The sequence below is a fragment of the Trichomonas vaginalis genome, chromosome II, assembly GCF_026262505.1.
Source record: "Trichomonas vaginalis G3 chromosome II, whole genome shotgun sequence".
NCBI lineage: Eukaryota > Parabasalia > Trichomonadida > Trichomonadidae > Trichomonas > Trichomonas vaginalis.
Window position 1 is genome coordinate 10,823,883 of NC_067204.1, and position 17,970 is coordinate 10,841,852.

Below are 17,970 nucleotides of genomic sequence, written 5' to 3' on the forward strand. Positions count from 1 at the left end.
TTGCTCTAAAATCTTGGTGATATTCAAAGGGTATTACGAGTTGTGAAGCTAACAAATGCCCCTTGATTTTTTAGAATTTAAGGTTAAAAGGTGTCCGTACCTTTTTATTTAGTTTTAAAAAATGCAAAAGAAAGACATCATAAACATTACTTATTCGAATTATATTCCAAATTGAAATCTCTTTCAGTAATTGTTTAAAATATTGAACTAGCAAATTTCGAACTATTATTTTATTCTATTTGGTCAGAAGATGATTGTGGGCAGATAATTGATGGGTGTGATAATTGATATGAAATCAAATAATATTCATTCTACTTATATAAAGATACATTTTAATCTTCGGAAGGTAGTATACATTTTTCTGTTTAGATCTACTAATGATTTGTAATAAGGTTCTTATATTCATGAGATTCTTTGTATTGTATCTATAAAGATTTTCGAAGTTTGAAATTATTTCTCTAAATAAGAGTATTACTGGTAATAGTAAAATTTTAATATTCTGGCGGCTAAGCCTTTGCATTTTTATGAATTCTTATGGAGAATAAATTGAATAATTTGTTATGATCTAAATTCTTGAAGTCATTATGTGTTCTCTGGGATATTTTGAACTTAAATTTTGTGCGTAAACTTAAAATTTGTAATGTGAAAGTTCATAATATCCTTAGGTTGGTTGAAATGAACATCAATATGAAATTAATAACTCCAGTCGCAAAAAAATCTTAATAAAATTAGAAATATAGTGTTAAAATAGGTAGAACCATTAAATTCTTCAGTTGTTGTCCTTCAAAAGCTTTTGGTTGGAAAGTACGACTTTTCAAACAATTTTAATGGCGGAGCTCGAAGATGATCATCGTTTATACAATGAGCTTACAGAAAGATATAAGTCATATCAAGAAACTTTTGCATCATTCATGCGAATCAAAACAACAGAAATAAATGAAATTAAAAAAATTTATCAAACAATTAAAACAAATTTACTTGATACGAAGATATTTTCACCAAAAAGGATATATAGTTTGATTTGTCTCATTTATAGATATAATAACCGGTACTTAAAATCATATTGGACAATTTTCAAATTACTTTATGAAGAATTCCACGTAAAACCAGATTTTAGTGATTATAAAGTTTTGAATTACTTCTTTCACAAAGAATACAACTTGCCTGTTGAATCATTTTACAAAAAGCTTTTCCAAAATTATGAAGCTGAAAATTATTCATTGGATATCCATGAAAAGAATACAATCTACAGATCTATTATGGAAGATGATGAAGCATCTTTTGTCCGATTCATAGAAGAAGAAACATTCAACAAAGATCAACGTCTCAAAAATGAATTATATCCGGAATATAACGATGGATTGTCGCTTCTTGAATTATGCTGTTATCATGGATCAATTGGATGTTTTAAGTTGTTAAGAACAAAATTCAAATCAGAAATCACAGAGAGATGTCTTAAATTATCATTTTTAGGAGGAAATCCTGGTATCATTCATGAATGTTTGAAAGAACAAGTACCAGATGAAAATTGTATGAGAAACGCGATTATTTCATTCAACGTTGATTTCGTTTCTTTTTTAAAGAATGAATATGATATTGATATTGAATTATATGTTTGTGGACAAGTTCTAAATCTTCAAGCTTTCTTTATCAATCTCGATATGACAAAAGATTTTCAGAAGTGTTTTATTTATTCTCCTTGTTTTTCAATTTTTTCACTTGTTGAGTATTTAATATCAAAATGTGATGAAATTAATGCTCGAGGAGATGACAGTTCAAAGGCTATTCATTTTGCAGCATCACTTGATTGCAAGGAAATATTAGAATTTCTTATTTTGAATGGAGCTTTTATTGATTCTCGGCGTGATGATGGAACTACTGCGCTTCATTTAGCTATTCATCAAAACAATAAAGAAATAGCAGAATTCCTTATTTTGCATGGTGCTGACACTAATGCTCAGCGCTCTGATGGATCCACTCCACTTCACTTAGCAGCAAGATATAACTGTATAGAAATAGCAAGACTCCTTATTTCTAACAGTGCAAATATTGATACCAAAGACAATATTGGAAGAAATGCACTTCATTTTGCATCTTCCATCAATCATAAAGAAATAGTTGAGCTTCTTTTATTACATGGAGCAAAAATTAATGAAAAAGAACTTGTAAAAGGATATACTGCTCTTCATTATGCATCACTTAACAATAATATAGAAATTGCGAAGCTTCTCATTTTGCATGGCGCAGACATTAATGCAAAAGATGCAAATGGACCCACGGCTCTTCATTATGCATCACTTAACAATAATATAGAAATTGCGAAACTTCTTATTTTGCATGGTGCAAATGTTAATGAAACGGATAAAAATGGAATGACCGTTCTTCACTATGCAGCCGAAAAAGATAACTTGCAAATTGTTGAATTACTTATTTTACATAATGCAGATATTAATGCAAAAGATATAAATGGAACTACGGCACTTCATTCTGCATCTGGTTGTAAAAATAAAGAAATTTTAGAACTTCTTATTTCACATGGTGCAAATCTCAATGAAAAAGATAAAAATGGATGTACTACTCTTCATTATGCATCTAGTAAGAAAAATAAAGAAATCGTAGAATTTCTAATTGTACATGGTGCTGCTGTCAATGAAAAAGATAAAAATGGGATGACAATTCTTCACTATGCAGCAGAAACCGATGATGAATATATCGTGGAATTATTGATTTTACATGGTGCGGATATCAATGTAAATGATATTAATGGAAACACCCCTCTCTTTTATGCAATAATTCATAACGATAAAGGATTAGTTGAACTTTTAGTTTCCCATGGTGCAAATATTGAAGCTAAAAACAACAAAGGAAAGACCGCTCTTATGGTAGCAGTTATTCAACACTCTCAAGAAATTGTCGAACTTCTTATATCACATGGTGCTGATATTAATTCAAAAGACATATATGAAAATACTGTTCTTCATTTGGCATTACTTAATAAAAGTGATGAAATTTCAAAGTTATTAATTTTGCATGGCGCTAATGTTAACTCTAAAAATTCTTCTGGAGGTACTCCCCTTCATTTTGCCGCAGATAATAATTGTAAAGAAATTGTGGAGCTTCTTCTTGCCTCAGGTGCAAATGTGGATGATAAAACCATTTCCGGTCATACTGCTCTTCATATTGCAGCACAGAAAGGTTATAAAGAAATAGCAGAAATACTTATTTTGCATGGTGCAGATCTAAATGCTAAAAGCGCTGATGGGACACCTCCTCTTTTTGCTGCAGCAGATTTTGAAAATAAAGAAATAATAGAACTTCTTATATCACATAATGCAAATATCAATGACAAAAATAATAAAAATGCTTCTGTTCTTCATATAGCAGCACGACATAATAACAAAGAAATAATGGAACTTCTTATTTCGCATTCATCTGATATAAATTCAAAAGACATTGATGGATTTACGGCTCTTCATTATGCATCTTATCATAATTGCAATCAATTAATATCAACATTGCTTTCTCATGGTGTATATATTGATGAAAAGTGTAATAAAGGATTAACTGCTCTCCATTGGGCTGCACTTAATAATTGTAAAGAAACCGTCAATGAATTAATTTCACATGGTGCCAATATTAATGAAAAGGATATAAATGGGTCGACAGCTCTTCATTGTGCATCAAATAAAAACTGTCAAGAAATTGCAGAAATGTTAATTTCACATGGTGCCAATGTTAATGAAAGAGGTTTAAATGGATGGACAGCTCTTCATTTTGCATCACGATACAATTGTCCAGAAATAGTAATGATGCTTCTTTCTAATGGAGCAGATATTAACGCTAAAAACAATGATGGAGGCACTGCAATCCATTTAGCAACAGTCGGAAACCACAAAAACATATTAGAATTGCTTATTTCGCATGGTGCCAATGTAAATGAAAAGAAAAATATTGGATGGACTGCTCTTCATATTGCATCTCAGAAAAACTATCAAGAAGTTGCAGAATTTCTTATTTCACGAGGAGCGAATGTTAATGAAAAAGATTTCGATGGAACAACATCTCTTCAAATCACCGCATTTTATAATAGTGTATCGACGGCAGAAACTCTTATTTCACATGGTGCAAACATCAACGAACAAGATAAAGATGGGAAAACTGCTCTTCATTATGGAGCAGAGAAAAACAGCAAAGAAGCAATTGAAATTCTTATTTCACATGGTGCAAACATCAATGGACAAGATAAAGATGGGAAGACTGTTTTTGAATATGCAATCGAAAACAACAGCCAAGAAACATTGGACTTTCTTATTTCTCATGTTTCAAATTGAAACTAAATAAAAATTTTGATTTATCTTTAAAAATCGCTATTAAAGGATATATTTTATTGAAGATTTGTTACAATGTATATATTTTTATCAAATCGAAAAAGATAAATTTGGTTTATTTGCTTCACAATTTCGAGAGAAGTAAATGGCAATGATGATTTAGTGGAACAGATCCAATGTAATTCATATATATTCTTTAAATAACTATGAAAATTTAATAAATGTACTAATATTACACCAAATTCATAAGAAAATGCAAGGAGTGGCAAAATTGGATGAAAGTTCTTTTGCAAAATTTCTAAATTTTTATAATGATTTAAATAAACGAAATAATATTTATTCTAATATAAAGCATTGCAAATATACATAAATATAATATTAAAAAAATGGAAATTATTGAGGGCCAGATTGAGATGATGATTTCTTCTTTGTCTTTGACTTCTTCTTTGAAGGAGAATGAGTAATAGGAGATGCCGGAGTATCGCTATTCTTTGACGATTTCGTTGCATTGCTGGATTTGGAAGATTTCCTAGAAATTGTAGCATTTGAAGGGACAAGAATTGAAGGATCGATAACCAGTGTTGGTGTCTTAGTTGTTGATGCCCTTTTTCTTCCTTTTGGCTTCGCATTTTGAGAATTATTATTATTTGCCTGGATTTGAACTTGTTGTGGAGAAATAGAGGGCTCTCGTAATTCATCTTCAACTGTTTTGGTCATTCCTCTGTTAGAACCTTTTCTTTTCACAATTCTTTTTCGTTTCTTACCTGGACTGTTTAATTTGTCTGTACTTGGGCTACTACTGAGTTTCTCCGGTACAGGATCAACTGTTTTTGCTCTTGCCTTCTTTGTTTTCTTCCTAAGGACCTTTTTCTTCGGAGCATTTTCTTCATCCATTGAAGAAGACGCCGTATTCGTTGTTGTTTCAGCTGTCTTCCTTCTTGACTTCTTCTTGATCACTTTGTCCGTCTCTGGACTGACGCTTCTCCCTAATTTAAGACGATTCTTCTTTCCGACCGTCCTTTTCGGAACTATATTCGCTTGATGCTCCGTAGCTGTAGTAGTCGGAATCAGATGAACCGGTGTGTCCTCTTCTATCGTCGTTGGTTCCCTCTTTTTCGGGTTGATTGAGATTGTCGGAGCGAGTTTCATGGCACTCTGGCTTCGGGATTGCCTCAGCATATTGCTCTGAGACGGCTGAGATGGAAGTAGCAGGGGTTGAGGAGTATTCTTTGCTTGTTCCGGCATCGACTTCAGAATATCCTCCAGAAGCTGTAATTGAGACTGCTTCTGAGCTTGGTTGGCTGACAGGAGGTTCGGAGTGATCACGTTGGTCGGTTGTTGGTTGCTCAATTGAGGATTCAACTGAGATAGAGACGGCTTCGCTTGATTTGATGTTATCGGTTGCGGAACTTGTTGACTTTGTGTATTCTGAGTAGTAGGAAGAGGATTCTGATTCGGATTCTGATTCATCATCTGATTCGGTGGAAATCGGGGGCTCGTGAGGTTTCCTTGGGTCGATGCGTTTGCTTGTGGAGCCACAGTCCGCGCCGTCCTGGTCTGAGGCTCCGCCAGCTCTTTTTTTCGCAATTCTATCTCAGCAGCGATATCTTCATCGCTGTAATGAGGAATTAGAGGCATCCGTGGAAGCTTGTTGTTAGGAATGTTAACTTGGTCGTTCATTAATTCAAGGGACTGCATTAAATAAGAAGATGGATGGGCGGATTCGAGGTAATCCTTGCCGTAGTGGTCTGAAAATGGAGAATTTGGAATGGGTTGTGGTCTGATAACTGCTGTATCAAGGAAATTTCGATAATCGTCCTTTTTGTTCTCAGTATTTACTTCGAGTTCTTCTCCATCGGACATGTGCTGGAAAAGCATCGAAACGGCAAAGGTAAAATTCCAGGATGCGCATGAGGAGATCGCCGTTTGCTTTTTCATCTTTTCATAATTTTCTATAAACTGATCTTGATTGTTTGAGATCGTTTGGAAGATGCATGATGAATATTCTTCATACTGTTCATCATTGACGCTCGGAAATCGAGCATCTGGTGCAGGATCAGATATAACTGAAAGGAAAATGTCAAGTTGAGGGTGTACGCGGAATGTAATGCGTGTGTTCCAATCCCAGATCTCTGGATTTGTTGTTTCGATCGTCTTATGAATGAATATCGGCTTAATAAATCTTAATAATTCGATAATCTGGTTTTTGTTCTTGAGTTGGACTTTCGGAAAAGGCTCGTTGCCTAATAATCCGTTGACCAATATATTTTCGAAGAACAAGGTCGAAATCAAATTAAAGACTTCTTCACGGTTATTATGGACAATGGAAGAATACGATCGTACAAATGAAAGGAAATGGGAGATCTGAGGAGGGAATATTCCGTAGCTTCCAAGAATGTACTTGATAAATGAGAAAACAACAACTTTGGCACGTTCAACATCACAATCTGGCTGAGTTAATCGTAAATCTGCTCTATCATCAATGTACCTGATAAGCTTTGATAAGAACCTTTCGAAATATGACTCGTAGTATCTCGTAACTAAAATTCGGAAAAATTGATTCGTCATTAAGTTCCTTGTGACAATTTCGTTGAGGGAACCGTTCGTAGTTTCGAGATCGCAAATTAGAATCGTGCTGAAAAGTGTATTAATCGTGTCTTTTGTTGCGAAAACATCTAAAAGTGCAGAAAAGAATGAAGGAGGAGCAGATCCGATGTTGTTGAACACACGAAGAATGGCTTTGAGAACAATGTTGTTGTTAGTCATAAGCATAGGAATAGCGTATTCATAGAAAATGTTTGGAAAAGGAGTTCTGGCTGAAGAAAGGAAAGTGACGGTCAGATCTTGCGTCTCGTCATGGGCATCTGCCCACGCCATCACTGTCTTTGGATCCGTAGGATAAAACTTTAAAATTGGATCTCGAGATTTTCCCTCAAAAATGATGGAGTTCGTATCAATATTGATGCTGACTTTATTGATCTTTCCTTCCTTTAGCTTTGTGAACTTGTTTTCCTCATTCAAAATGAAGCTTTTGAACGTATCATCCGAAAAAAGAAAAACCCAGGCGACTGATTCATAATCTTGAATTAGACAGTTTGAATATCCGATCATGGTGACTTCAGATGACTTCGGTTTCTCATTTGGAAGAAAAGCCAAGGTTAACCACTTCAATATTACATTTCTATCATCGCAATCGTGCAAAAGTTTGCCCAAGAAGTAGAACACAGATTGCGCTAATGGGCTAACCTTTTTAATTTTAGGAGGCCACATATTCGATAATTTTGAAAATTTATTTGAAGGAAATTCTTTATGTAATAGATTAAGAATCTGTTGAAATGATGCGGTTGGACTTTTCGTTAATGTTTCAGCTGAAAATACTGCAGCATCTTGTTGAATTTGATGTTGGAATTCGGATATTTCGCTTTTGACTTGTTCTTTAAGCAGCGCATAATCATTTTTCTCGACTTTCTCTCGGTATATGTTTGAAGGCTTATTATAACGAATGAACGGCAGTTCTATTGACGGCTTCATTCAGTTATAAAAATTCAAATCTTTTCAAAAGTGCCGAAAAAATGTAATTCTTCAATATTAACCTTAAAAATAATTATCCTTCTAAATTAATAATAGCTGTCGTTTTAATTTTTCAAAGGTACATTCACTATTTTTGACAAAATTTTAAATTTTCATGGGGTTGTAAATCTTATAATAACTAGATGAATAAGGAATGAATCCCAGTATAATGTGCATCATTATATTAAACACTATATGTAAGGCTAATGATTCTATTAACACTTATGAAGATCTATAGTATTTGAGCAGATAAATTTGATAATTTCCAAAACTCTTATATTTCAAAATTAAAGTGTGCGAATGCATTTAAATGAGAGCAAAAAGAGATTGATGCTGTTAAAACTAGGTGTTAATTTGCAATTATTTCGCATCACAAGAACTACCCAGTAAATTCGGCTATCTTTCTTTGCAATTATTCTCCATTATACATATAATATAATGGTTAGGGTTTGAAGAAAAGTTACTAGAGAATTATTGACTTTTGAAATAATGCAGAATTTTACTTGAAGAAATCATTAATTTATGAGTTCCAAATTGCTAAGCATGACGAAGGATCATTAAATTTGCTACAATTAAATACACTTATTGCAGAATTAAGATTTTTGAAATTAAAAGTTTGAAATATTGCCTTTTTGAATAAAAATTTAAATTTTATTATATAATCATGATAATATCTTATAGAAATTAAAAGAAAATATTTTAAACCATTCAAATATTTTGAATGTCTTATCAATTTAAAATATTAAAAGATAGCTTAATTTTATCATCATTAGTTGTTATCAAAGTTTTCTTCTTTTGATGAACAACAGTAAATGATTTGTTAATTACTTGTCTTCCTTTTTCGCAGCAAAATCAAAAGTTATGATGATAATCTTGCTCTCAATTTTGAAACTCTCTGATTTACAAGTAAGCATTCCTTTGGAAAAGCAGTCCTATTCTGTTTTCAAGATATTTTAAAGCCTCCATTTCATACAATGCGCAGATCTATTCGAAATTGCAAGAACTCTCAAGAAAAATGCAGCAGCAAAGAAGATTCCATAGTTTCTAGCATCAAAAATTTACAACCTTAATACAACAGTTAAAGAGAAGCTCGAAAAGAAAATATTTAACCATAAAGCTGGAAACTATTCGATATCTACTATTAGATCTAATAAAAAGTTAATTGTAACATATTTTACATGCTATTTGCTGACTCTGTTCCATTATATTACCATATATATCTTTTTGAAATCTAAAATATTTTTACGATTTTAACCATGTGTTGTTGAAACCATATATCAATCTTAGCTAAAGTATAGTTTATGAGTTTGTCACCATCTAACGTATGAATTTTCAAAAATGTCAAATATGTTCATTTTTTCTGTATATTCAGCCATAATTTCACGTTGTTATACTATTCAACTATTATTTAATATTTTTATCGATTTAAATATATGATGAGATGCTTAGTTCTCCCGGAAATCGATTTTTAATCGCAATTTTAACTTTCCAAAAAAAATTCAAAAATAAAAATCCCTCTCAATTTTCTAAGTTTTCTAACTCGCCAAATCTCTAGCCAAATTTTTTTGGCCCGTATAAATATTGTTAGGCACTATATAGGGATGCTATTTATCCTATTTTCATCCCATTTTACTGTTATCGCTTAGTGAATGTACCTTTAATTTGGCGGAGGTTTTTGTGATATGGAAAAATGTTAGTTGCTCAATTATCTCACTATTGGATGGACTTTTATCGAGCGAAATTTTGGCTGTAAAGACAATTCTGATATTGGTAACATGGTGATAAGAACAAATAGTCAGTTTGCATGGTTTATGATGAGATAATTTCGATTTAAAAAAAAATATAAAAATTGATTTTAATGAGCGATTATATTTGAATATGCTCTCCTAATTTGAAGGAACTGGTTAAATCATGAATTGATCATGAATAATTTTTTTTCAAAATAACAATTATAATTTCATATTCATTATAAGTTGAAAATATATCATAAAGACTTTATGAATGATAAATTCCTAAAAAACAAGTTAGTTTGTTTCTGAAAATAATAATAATAAAAACCAATTTAGACCCAATAATTTTTGGCGGATAATTGAGATGTTACGATTGAATTAAAAAAAAAAGCGGTAATACATTTTTACAATGATGAAGAGGCTGGCAACCTCTGAGTCAAAGCACTTGTTAATGCAATGATGAAGAGGCTGGCAACCTCTGAGTCAAAGCACTTGTTAATGCAATGATGAAGAGGCTGGCAACCTCTGAGTCAAAGCACTTGTTAATGCAATGATGAAGAGGCTGGCAACCTCTGAGTCAAAGCACTTGTTAATGCAATGATGAAGAGGCTGGCAACCTCTGAGTCAAAGCACTTGTTAATGCAATGATGAAGAGGCTGGCAACCTCTGAGTCAAAGCACTTGTTAATGCAATGATGAAGAGGCTGGCAACCTCTGAGTCAAAGCACTTGTTAATGCAATGATGAAGAGGCTGGCAACCTCTGAGTCAAAGCACTTGTTAATGCAATGATGAAGAGGCTGGCAACCTCTGAGTCAAAGCACTTGTTAATGCAATGATGAAGAGGCTGGCAACCTCTGAGTCAAAGCACTTGTTAATGCAATGATGAAGAGGCTGGCAACATCTGAGTTAAAATACTTTTCCCAGTGTGGGAGTAATTTGAAAAAAAAAAATTTAGTTCATATATTGAAAAAAACAAAAGTAAAAATTAAAGTTTATAGGTTGTGTTTTGATGAGCAAATTGTTAAGATATTGTAGTTCTAAAGAAAAATTGGAGTTTCGAGGAAGTTTCTCGACAGAGGAAACTTTCATATCGAATGTTGCCTCTGTCGAGATGTATGTGACAGGCAAAGTGCAATCACCTATCAATATTGCACTTTGCCTGTCAAAAGTTCTTCGCATCTCTTGAGGTGTGAGGAAGTTTCTCGACAGAGGAAACTTTCATATCGAATGTTGCCTCTGTCGAGATGTATGTGACAGGCAAAGTGCAATCACCTATCAATATTGCACTTTGCCTGTCAAAAGTTCTTCGCATCTCTTGAGGTGTGAGGAAGTTTCTCGACAGAGGAAACTTTCATATCGAATGTTGCCTCTGTCGAGATGTATGTGACAGGCAAAGTGCAATCACCTATCAATATTGCACTTTGCCTGTCAAAAGTTCTTCGCATCTCTTGAGGTGTGAGGAAGTTTCTCGACAGAGGAAACTTTCATATCGAATGTTGCCTCTGTCGAGATGTATGTGACAGGCAAAGTGCAATCACCTATCAATATTGCACTTTGCCTGTCAAAAGTTCTTCGCATCTCTTGAGGTGTGAGGAAGTTTCTCGACAGAGGAAACTTTCATATCGAATGTTGCCTCTGTCGAGATGTATGTGACAGGCAAAGTGCAATCACCTATCAATATTGCACTTTGCCTGTCAAAAGTTCTTCGCATCTCTTGAGGTGTGAGGAAGTTTCTCGACAGAGGAAACTTTCATATCGAATGTTGCCTCTGTCGAGATGTATGTGACAGGCAAAGTGCAATCACCTATCAATATTGCACTTTGCCTGTCAAAAGTTCTTCGCATCTCTTGAGGTGTGAGGAAGTTTCTCGACAGAGGAAACTTTCATATCGAATGTTGCCTCTGTCGAGATGTATGTGACAGGCAAAGTGCAATCACCTATCAATATTGCACTTTGCCTGTCAAAAGTTCTTCGCATCTCTTGAGGTGTGAGGAAGTTTCTCGACAGAGGAAACTTTCATATCGAATGTTGCCTCTGTCGAGATGTATGTGACAGGCAAAGTGCAATCACCTATCAATATTGCACTTTGCCTGTCAAAAGTTCTTCGCATCTCTTGAGGTGTGAGGAAGTTTCTCGACAGAGGAAACTTTCATATCGAATGTTGCCTCTGTCGAGATGTATGTGACAGGCAAAGTGCAATCACCTATCAATATTGCACTTTGCCTGTCAAAAGTTCTTCGCATCTCTTGAGGTGTGAGGAAGTTTCTCGACAGAGGAAACTTTCATATCGAATGTTGCCTCTGTCGAGATGTATGTGACAGGCAAAGTGCAATCACCTATCAATATTGCACTTTGCCTGTCAAAAGTTCTTCGCATCTCTTGAGGTGTGAGGAAGTTTCTCGACAGAGGAAACTTTCATATCGAATGTTGCTCTGTCGAGATGTATGTGACAGGCAAAGTGCAATCACCTATCAATATTGCACTTTGCCTGTCAAAAGTTCTTCCTCTGTCGAGAAACTTCCTCACACCTCAAGAGATGCGAAGAACTTTTGACAGGCAAAGTGCAATATTGATAGGTGATTGCACTTTGCCTGTCACATACATCTCGACAGAGGCAACATTCGATATGAAAGTTTCCTCTGTCGAGAAACTTCCTCACACCTCAAGAGATGCGAAAACTTTTGACAGGCAAAGTGCAATATTGATAGGTGATTGCACTTTGCCTCTCCAAACTCTCAAATATGCTTCTCACCATACATCAAACGGGCAAATTTCTCCTTAAATTTCTCTTTATTTGAAGGTTTTCAACAAAGCTATACCTTAAAAATCTGTGCTTGTTATATCTGATCATTTGTGTGTTAGGGGAGGTAAATTTATTCCACTAGAGCAAATTTTTTCCGAGGTTTCTCATCGAATGAGAAACCTCGGAACAACTCTTCAATAGTGTAATGAATTTGTGGTATTTGTCCTGCAAACAGCGAGAGAACTTGTCTGTAATTCGTTTATGATGAAGTTATCTGGATGTCTCTCAGATGAGGAAGGAAGTCCAGAAAACTTCACCATAAGTTAATACTTGTGTATTTCTATGACTCTCTTCACGTCAGAGAATGTAAATTTACTCGAATAGGGCAAAGTTCTGCTCAAGTTTCTCATTTGATGAGAAACCTCGGAAGAACTTTGCCCTAAGGTAATGTATATGTGATTGTTGGCCCGCAGAGAAACAAGGAATCTGTTTGTATTTCGTTTATGGTGAAGTTCTCGGATGTTCTCTCAAATTATATGGAAAATCAAGATAACTTCACCATAATTTGTTGTAGTTGTGATTCTCTGGCTCTTTGCCGGCCAGAAAACTAGAAAATAGTTTATAGTGGGAGTATGCTCGATGAATACCTACTCACTAAAAATATACGTTATTTTTTGTTTTCCTATGGGAAAATAGTTTTGATTTTTATACTATCGTATGCTTTGTTATTGCATGAATTGTCTATTTTCTTAATAAAAACTCATTTTTCCGTGTGATTCTGAATCAATGCATTCCAAAAAAGCGTTTTCCGCCTTTGAAACGTGAAAACACACATTGCATGAAGAATCAGAGAAGATTTTCTAACTCGAAGAATTCCAAAAAAAACCAATTATAGTTTTTTTATCGTGAAAAATTTACTTTTTAACTACGAAATTTTTAAAACGCGATTTTTTTGGAGATTTTTAGAAAATTCAAATATGATAGGCATGTGTTATTTTATGTGCTCTATGAGTTTATCAGCTTAATTTGGAGTTATTATCAAATTTCAATAAGTCTAAAAAATTGAAAGATAGAAAATCTTCTCTGATTCTTCATGCAATGTGTGTTTTCACGTTTCAAAGGCGGAAAACGCTTTTTTGGAATGCATTGATTCAGAATCACACGGAAAAATGAGTTTTTATTAAGAAAATAGACAATTCATGCAATAACAAAGCATACGATAGTATAAAAATCAAAACTATTTTCCCATAGGAAAACAAAAAATAACGTATATTTTTAGTGAGTAGGTATTCATCGAGCATACTCCCACTATAAACTATTTTCTAGTTTTCTGGCCGGCAAAGAGCCAGAGAATCACAACTACAACAAATTATGGTGAAGTTATCTTGATTTTCCATATAATTTGAGAGAACATCCGAGAACTTCACCATAAACGAAATACAAACAGATTCCTTGTTTCTCTGCGGGCCAACAATCACATATACATTACCTTAGGGCAAAGTTCTTCCGAGGTTTCTCATCAAATGAGAAACTTGAGCAGAACTTTGCCCTATTCGAGTAAATTTACATTCTCTGACGTGAAGAGAGTCATAGAAATACACAAGTATTAACTTATGGTGAAGTTTTCTGGACTTCCTTCCTCATCTGAGAGACATCCAGATAACTTCATCATAAACGAATTACAGACAAGTTCTCTCGCTGTTTGCAGGACAAATACCACAAATTCATTACACTATTGAAGAGTTGTTCCGAGGTTTCTCATTCGATGAGAAACCTCGGAAAAAATTTGCTCTAGTGGAATAAATTTACCTCCCCTAACACACAAATGATCAGATATAACAAGCACAGATTTTTAAGGTATAGCTTTGTTGAAAACCTTTCAAATAAAGAGAAATTTAAGGAGAAATTTGCCCGTTTGATGTATGGTGAGAAGCATATTTGAGAGTTTGGAGAGGCAAAGTGCAATCACCTATCAATATTGCACTTTGCCTGTCAAAAGTTCTTCGCATCTCTTGAGGTGTGAGGAAGTTTCTCGACAGAGGAAACTTTCATATCGAATGTTGCCTCTGTCGAGATGTATGTGACAGGCAAAGTGCAATCACCTATCAATATTGCACTTTGCCTGTCAAAAGTTCTTCGCATCTCTTGAGGTGTGAGGAAGTTTCTCGACAGAGGAAACTTTCATATCGAATGTTGCCTCTGTCGAGATGTATGTGACAGGCAAAGTGCAATCACCTATCAATATTGCACTTTGCCTGTCAAAAGTTCTTCCTCTGTCGAGAAACTTCCTCACACCTCAAGAGATGCGAAGAACTTTTGACAGGCAAAGTGCAATATTGATAGGTGATTGCACTTTGCCTGTCACATACATCTCGACAGAGCAACATTCGATATGAAAGTTTCCTCTGTCGAGAAACTTCCTCACACCTCAAGAGATGCGAAGAACTTTTGACAGGCAAAGTGCAATATTGATAGGTGATTGCACTTTGCCTCTCCAAACTCTCAAATATGCTTATCACCATACATCAAACGGGCAAATTTCTCCTTAAATTTCTCTTTATTTGAAAGGTTTTCAACAAAGCTATACCTTAAAAATCTGTGCTTGTTATATCTGATCATTTGTGTGTTAGGGAGGTAAATTTATTCCACTAGAGCAAATTTTTTCCGAGGTTTCTCATCGAATGAGAAACTCGGAACAACTCTTCAATAGTGTAATGAATTTGTGGTATTTGTCCTGCAAACAGCGAGAGAACTTGTCTGTAATTCGTTTATGATGAAGTTATCTGGATGTCTCTCAGATGAGGAAGGAAGTCCAGAAAACTTCACCATAAGTTAATACTTGTGTATTTCTATGACTCTCTTCACGTCAGAGAATGTAAATTTACTCGAATAGGGCAAAGTTCTGCTCAAGTTTCTCATTTGATGAGAAACCTCGGAAGAACTTTGCCCTAAGGTAATGTATATGTGATTGTTGGCCGCAGAGAAACAAGGAATCTGTTTGTATTTCGTTTATGGTGAAGTTCTCGGATGTTCTCTCAAATTATATGGAAAATCAAGATAACTTCACCATAATTTGTTGTAGTTGTGATTCTGGCTCTTTGCCGGCCAGAAAACTAGAAAATAGTTTATAGTGGGAGTATGCTCGATGAATACCTACTCACTAAAAATATACGTTATTTTTTGTTTTCCTATGGGAAAATAGTTTTGATTTTTATACTATCGTATGCTTTGTTATTGCATGAATTGTCTATTTTCTTAATAAAAACTCATTTTTCCGTGTGATTCTGAATCAATGCATTCCAAAAAAGCGTTTTCCGCCTTTGAAACGTGAAAAACACATTGCATGAAGAATCAGAGAAGGTTTTCTAACTCGAAGAATTCCAAAAAAAACCAATTATAGTTTTTCGTGAAAAATTTACTTTTTTAACTACGAAATTTTTTAAAACGCGATTTTTTTGGAGATTTTTAGAAAATTCAAATATGATAGGCATGTGTTATTTTATGTGCTCTATGAGTTTATCAGCTTAATTTGGAGTTATTATCAATTTCAATAAGTTAAAAAATTGAAAGATAGAAAATCTTCTCTGATTCTTCATGCAATGTGTGTTTTCACGTTTCAAAGGCGGAAAACGCTTTTTTGGAATGCATTGATTCAGAATCACACGGAAAAATGAGTTTTTATTAAGAAAATAGACAATTTGCAATAACAAAGCATACGATAGTATAAAAATCAAAACTATTTTCCCATAGGAAAACAAAAAATAAGTATATTTTTAGTGAGTAGGTATTCATCGAGCATACTCCCACTATAAAATATTTTCTAGTTTTCTGGCCGGCAAAGAGCCAGAGAATCACAACTACAACAAATTATGGTGAAGTTATCTTGATTTTCCATATAATTTGAGAGAACATCCGAGAACTTCACCATAAACGAAATACAAACAGATTCCTTGTTTCTCTGCGGGCCAACAATCACATATACATTACCTTAGGGCAAAGTTCTTCCGAGGTTTCTCATCAAATGAGAAACTTGAGCAGAACTTTGCCCTATTCGAGTAAATTTACATTCTCTGACGTGAAGAGAGTCATAGAAATACACAAGTATTAACTTATGGTGAAGTTTTCTGGACTTCCTTCCTCATCTGAGAGACATCCAGATAACTTCATCATAAACGAATTACAGACAAGTTCTCTCGCTGTTTGCAGGACAAATACCACAAATTCATTACACTATTGAAGAGTTGTTCCGAGGTTTCTCATTCGATGAGAAACCTCGGAAAAAATTTGCTCTAGTGGAATAAATTTACCTCCCTAACACACAAATGATCAGATATAACAAGCACAGATTTTTAAGGTATAGCTTTGTTGAAAACCTTTCAACGAATGAGAAAGTTAGGAAAACTCTACCTTATAAGATCAACTATAGAATTCATAGCTCTTTGAATACTAGGAAACATTAATGCAGTAGTTTAAGGCAAAGTTTTTCCGAGATCTACGAAGGATAGAGAGATCTCGGAAGAACTTTGCTCTGCACAAGTAATTTCAGAATCTATGGTCCTCTAAGGACCAGAGGACGGTAATGTAAAAGAATGATGTCAATAGCAGATAAATAATAGCCTTAGAAGTTCAATACGTGCACAGTTTGACTACATTGCCCTAGTAGTTAGACTGTACAGGTATTGTACTTCTGGCCTAAAAAATCCTCATTGAAGACAATAGGTAGAAACTCAAATTGTTGATAAATATCCCAAAATATCATAAGAGAGCCCATTATTGTTACCTGGCTCCTTCCTGGCTTTCAAAGTCTGTAAACGAGAAGTCTTGGCTCTTGTGGTAATTGCTTCCAAGAGGTTTACTCAATTCGAGTAAAACTATAAACCCTGTAACTGACATGTACTTCCTTGAATGGGCATTAAAAGTAATTTAACCTAACGAATAGTAACATGACTCTCGTAAACGAAAAAGAGAATTTGACGCAGTCAAATCCTCTCTCTCAAAAAGTGGACTTTACATGGCAAATTTCAAATGCATGTAAGGTCCACTTTGATCAGTTTCAGGATGGAATTGGAGGCCATGAGGTACTGACATTGCATCAGTATCTCATAGCCTCCAATCCCTTCAAAAAATGGGAGAAACTTTGGTCGAATAATTTAACATTCGGCCAAAGTTTCTCCCATAATTAATGAGAATGAAAGGGTAAGAGGCATATAGGGTCACTATATACCTCTTACCCTTTCATTTTCATTTGGAGGTCAACAAACCCGGAGTTAATTGCAAACAATTAACTCCAAATTTGTTTATGTTAAGGAAGGAGGATTGGAGGGTAAGAGGTACATAGTATGATATGTACCTCTTACCCTGCAATTCCTTCTAGAAAGTTCCAAAACTTTGGGTTAATTGCAAACTATTAACCCAAAGTTTTGGAACTTTCAAGTGGAGATGGAAGACTTTGGGGTATATATTAATATAATATACCTCAAAGCCTTCCATCTCCACTACAAATGGAGAAACTTTGTCCGAATAGTTTAACATTCGGACAAAGTTTCTCCCATCTTTCAATGTAATTGCTACCTGTGAGGTACTGACTTGAAGTCAGTGC

At 34.4% G+C, this 17,970-nt stretch overlaps 2 protein-coding genes and 1 pseudogene across 3 annotated transcripts, besides 3 other annotated features; 2 read left to right on the forward strand and 1 right to left on the reverse strand.

The window, feature by feature from the left end:
• Positions 1-827: 827 nt before the first annotated feature.
• Positions 828-4,331, forward strand: TVAGG3_0522880 (cyclin-dependent kinase inhibitor 2C-related family; the record flags this gene model as incomplete). The annotated part of the gene is made up of 1 exon (XM_001302002.1): positions 828-4,331. The coding sequence occupies one exon, from the start codon at positions 828-830 to the stop codon at positions 4,329-4,331; it is 3,504 nt and encodes a 1,167-aa protein (XP_001302003.1).
• A 40-nt stretch (positions 4,332-4,371) lies between these two features.
• TVAGG3_0522890 (GTPase activation domain, GAP family) lies at positions 4,372-7,883 on the reverse strand (the record flags this gene model as incomplete). The annotated part of the gene is made up of 1 exon (XM_001302003.1): positions 4,722-7,598. One exon carries the CDS (start codon positions 7,596-7,598, stop codon positions 4,722-4,724), a length of 2,877 nt encoding a protein of 958 aa, XP_001302004.1.
• Positions 7,884-7,973: 90 nt separating this feature from the next.
• Positions 7,974-9,557: a mobile genetic element.
• Positions 9,558-9,562: 5 nt separating this feature from the next.
• Positions 9,563-9,996: a mobile genetic element.
• Positions 9,997-12,068: 2,072 nt separating this feature from the next.
• On the forward strand, positions 12,069-12,982 carry TVAGG3_0522920 (annotated as a pseudogene). Its single transcript has one exon. A coding segment is annotated over exon 1 (914 nt).
• Positions 12,983-17,428: 4,446 nt separating this feature from the next.
• Positions 17,429-17,970: part of a mobile genetic element that runs on past the window's edge.